The sequence below is a fragment of the Dipteris shenzhenensis genome, chromosome 7, assembly GCF_047967505.1.
Source record: "Dipteris shenzhenensis isolate YYH24624 ecotype China chromosome 7, Dip_SZ_1.0, whole genome shotgun sequence".
Lineage (NCBI taxonomy): Eukaryota > Viridiplantae > Streptophyta > Polypodiopsida > Gleicheniales > Dipteridaceae > Dipteris > Dipteris shenzhenensis.
The window spans coordinates 38412161-38415797 of NC_141602.1; the positions used below are offsets into that span (position 1 = coordinate 38412161).

At 42.5% G+C, this 3637-nt stretch overlaps 1 protein-coding gene across 1 annotated transcript; it reads left to right on the top strand.

Moving 5' to 3' along the window:
- Nucleotides 1–2829: 2829 nt before the first annotated feature.
- On the top strand, nucleotides 2830–3402 carry LOC147900318 (uncharacterized). The gene has a single exon (XM_087377558.1). It carries the CDS (start codon nucleotides 2830–2832, stop codon nucleotides 3382–3384), a length of 555 nt encoding a protein of 184 aa, XP_087233684.1. The 3' UTR covers nucleotides 3385–3402.
- The last annotated feature ends 235 nt before the right edge of the window (nucleotides 3403–3637 follow it).

Here is a 3637-nt window from a genome sequence, read left to right on the forward strand (position 1 = left end):
GAGAGAGAGAGAGAGAGAGAGAGAGTCTCTCTCTCTCTCTCTCTATTCATGGATGTATCTTTCTCCCTTTACTCTTTACTGTCTCAAACTCTCTCCTATTCCATCTTCCCTTTGTTTTTCCATTGTTTTCCTTTACCCATAAACCCTTTGGCAGTCTATATAACGATCACCACCACATCTCTTCTACCTTCCACTTACATCCAAGTTCTCCCCTCTTGTCATAACTTTTCACCGTATTAAACTCATGATTCGCTGCATTACTTATGAATCCACTTACTAATCTCTATGTTCACAATGTTTTCTTGTTACGCACTGATCTTCTTTGTTCCAACCAACTCTCTCTCTCTCTCTCTCTCTCTCTCTCTCCACCTTTAAACTTCACACTACCCAAAAAGTTCATGTAATGTTAAATATGATTGTAGTTTTTACGACTACTTCATGCCCTTTCTCTAAATCCTTTTTAACTACCATGTTCACAGCCACACGGTTCACTTCCTTGCTCTCATTCTGTGCTCCTCGTGCAGGTTGCCATCACCAGCTCATACCTTACTTAATACCACTGCTTGTAACGATTACATACCACATACTCAACGAGTACATGATAGCTTACATTTTACTTTCAACACTCCCAATGCTAAAGCTCACAGTCACTTCTAGGCTTGCCTTTCTGCGATGCTCACTTGTAGGTTTCACCCCTTTGTTGATGTATACCAAACATTGATTTCTCTACGTTAGTACAAAAAGTACAGTGCATTATGGTCATATGGATGACATTTTCACATGGAACGCATCGATTCAAAGAGAGTCACATATGATTGTGGAGTCATGGCTAACTTCACACAAGATAGCCAAGCAAGTGCTTCGGATACCAATCTTCTCTCCTCACAATTGGATTATTGTGGAACCGTATGCGAAATCTATGAAGTTGATTTCAGACAATTTAGTATTTTCATTCTTGATGTAAAATGGTTTAGAACTATTTACAACGGTCTCCATGCGACAGTGAGAAAAGATAGTAGCGGTTTCTTTGCAATAGACTCCACCAAACTTTGGACTGATGAAAGTGATACTTTTGTTCTCCCCGAGCACTGTGAGCAAGTGCATACTAATGATTTAATTAATCGAAGCTTTCGTTTTTAAAGATCCATGGATACATGTACTTAAGCATAAGTGCCACAGAGTTTTAAAATTAAATATTTGAAGAAAAGCAAATATTTTTGGGTTGTTTGTTTGTAGGATGTCTTCATCTTCAATAAGTAGCTCCAATCCCTCCGTATCCACCATCACGAAATGTGATTGGAGTAAAAAATCAAATGTATGTATGATCGATGTTGAGGAAACATGTATCGTGCACGCAAGATTACACTTAAGTCCCTTCTTTGCATGAAATTTTAAAAATCTCCCTTTGACCTTAGATTTATTGCGCTACTCGACCTTTTCACCTAAGAAATCAAATGAATTTTTCCTTTGGAAAATAAAGGGCTTTTCAATTATGTTTTTTGGCTTAGGTCAATCTATATGTATGCAATAATCTCTTGAGATTAAGGGCCTTTAGAAAAGGTCCATGGGAAGTATACATGAGCAAACTAATGAAGGATTAGGTGACTAGAGAAACTAGGTCCTCCTAAGAAATTAGAAATTATACTAGTATACAATGTGTAATTTGCACTCTCCATACATGTGACTTTTTGGATTTCAAACTCAGAGGGTGTCAATGCAAACGTTTTGTGAATGAGAGAGAACAACTCCCAATATTTTGTGTGAAATCAATCTCACAACCCCCCCTTTACTAACTCAATCCAAATTCTTCATGCATGTGAGAGGAGTACTCCCAAATTCCAATCCTTTTGATAGTTTATATCAATACTTTCTAACATCTCATTGGAACATGCACGTTCCAAAGAAGCATGCTTTGCGTGACATACCTTGCAAGAGCATGACACAAACAGCTTTTATATATTCATGAATATTTACGCTGATGTTTGATCGACGTTCACACCGAAAGGCGTTCCGTAATGCTCCCGTAGGCCTGTTTTCTGTTTAAACAATGAAGCACAAAAAAGAATGGTTTCTGAACCAGCTCAAACCCTGCTCGATGGTTGCAGAGGGTAACACATTTGGCAGAAGGGTTCCGCATGGGAAGATGATTGAAGAGCTAGTTCCTTTCGGAGGAGAAACAGATTTGAGATATTGAACTTTGAAGTACGGTTGGAAAGCCAGTCCTGATTGAACAAGAAAAAGTCGGTTGGCGCATCAAGTTGCTTTAGACGGAAGGGCTGCAAAGGAGATGATGAGAGGTGAGCTACTTCGCGTTTTTTTTTTAAAAATGTAACCGTGAACAGTGTTCGCGAATGCGCATATAGGCTCGCAGACAATGCCCAGTTCTACAAAAAGATTTCTGGAGATAAATTTGGAAGAGATGGTTGGCCAGCGCGTCATGATCCTGATTCAATAGGTTGCCGAATGGCTGGACGTAATCGAGGGCGAAAGAAAATGGAAAGCGAGCCAGTTTCCCAAAGAGAAACAGGGTTTCGCCGCAATAATGGACGCGAAAAAATGTTGAGGAGCTGTTGCTGGGAACCACGGGCATCCCGATGCGGCCATAATGGAATTGTAGCGGAAGAGCTCAATTCGACGCGAAAAGATGTTGACTAGGAACTAGCTATCCGATGCCATAATGTGAGCAGCAGGGGACGAGCTCGACTCGAGATTCGACAGTGATATCTCGACTGGAGGACCAGCTCTGATGGATGGATCCATTGAGAGCTATATATTGTGTAGCAACAACAGTAGTAATGCACAGTCCACACATCAACCAGTAACGCGAACATGGCACATCTAAGCTCGCTGCACCTTCCGTTGCAGCTGGCTATGGCGATCTCTCTCCTTGCAGCATTTCATCCTTTCTCCAGTGCCAACGCTCAGAAAAATACTCCAGCAAACCTCACTGCCTACAACTACCTCTCCGTCCAGGGCACCAACAGCACCACCGGCTACAATACCGTCCTGTGCGGCCAACCCTCCCAGGCCCAACCCAATCAATTCGGCCAGATCTACTGCTTCGACATGCCCCTCCTAACAGAGCAGAACCTAAGCTCCCAGCTGATTGGCCGCGTCCAAGGCACTTTCGTTACGATATCTCAAGCTGGTGGCGTGGTGTTCGTTAGCGAGACGTTTACTATTAACACCACGACTATCCAAGGCAGCTTCAGTGGAGTGGGCTTGGAAGAGATTGGTCAATATAGCTCTAAGCCTATCGTGGGTGGCACCGGCGCCTATGCTCTCTTCACAGGAATCGCTTACACTCAGCCTCTCAACACTGGTACAGATAGTGACAACAACTTCTTCTCCTGGTTTATGTATACATTTACGTTCGCTACGTAGGGGGTCCTCGCAATTCGACGCCTATTTTCTGTGATAGTCCTTCGATTTCCTGTGTTAATGATCACCCGCCGTGATGAGTTGAAGCACAGATTTTGTACTGCCGTTTGTGGGGGTCTCCTTCATTTGGTTTGTTCTTGGTGATCTGGGTTGTAAGATCGATTGGATATAATCGCCAACCTTCATACGGGGCCAACCAGTTTATGCTTTACTGCTCTGTAAGGTGTTACACAAAGTACTCGGTTCAGTCCAGACA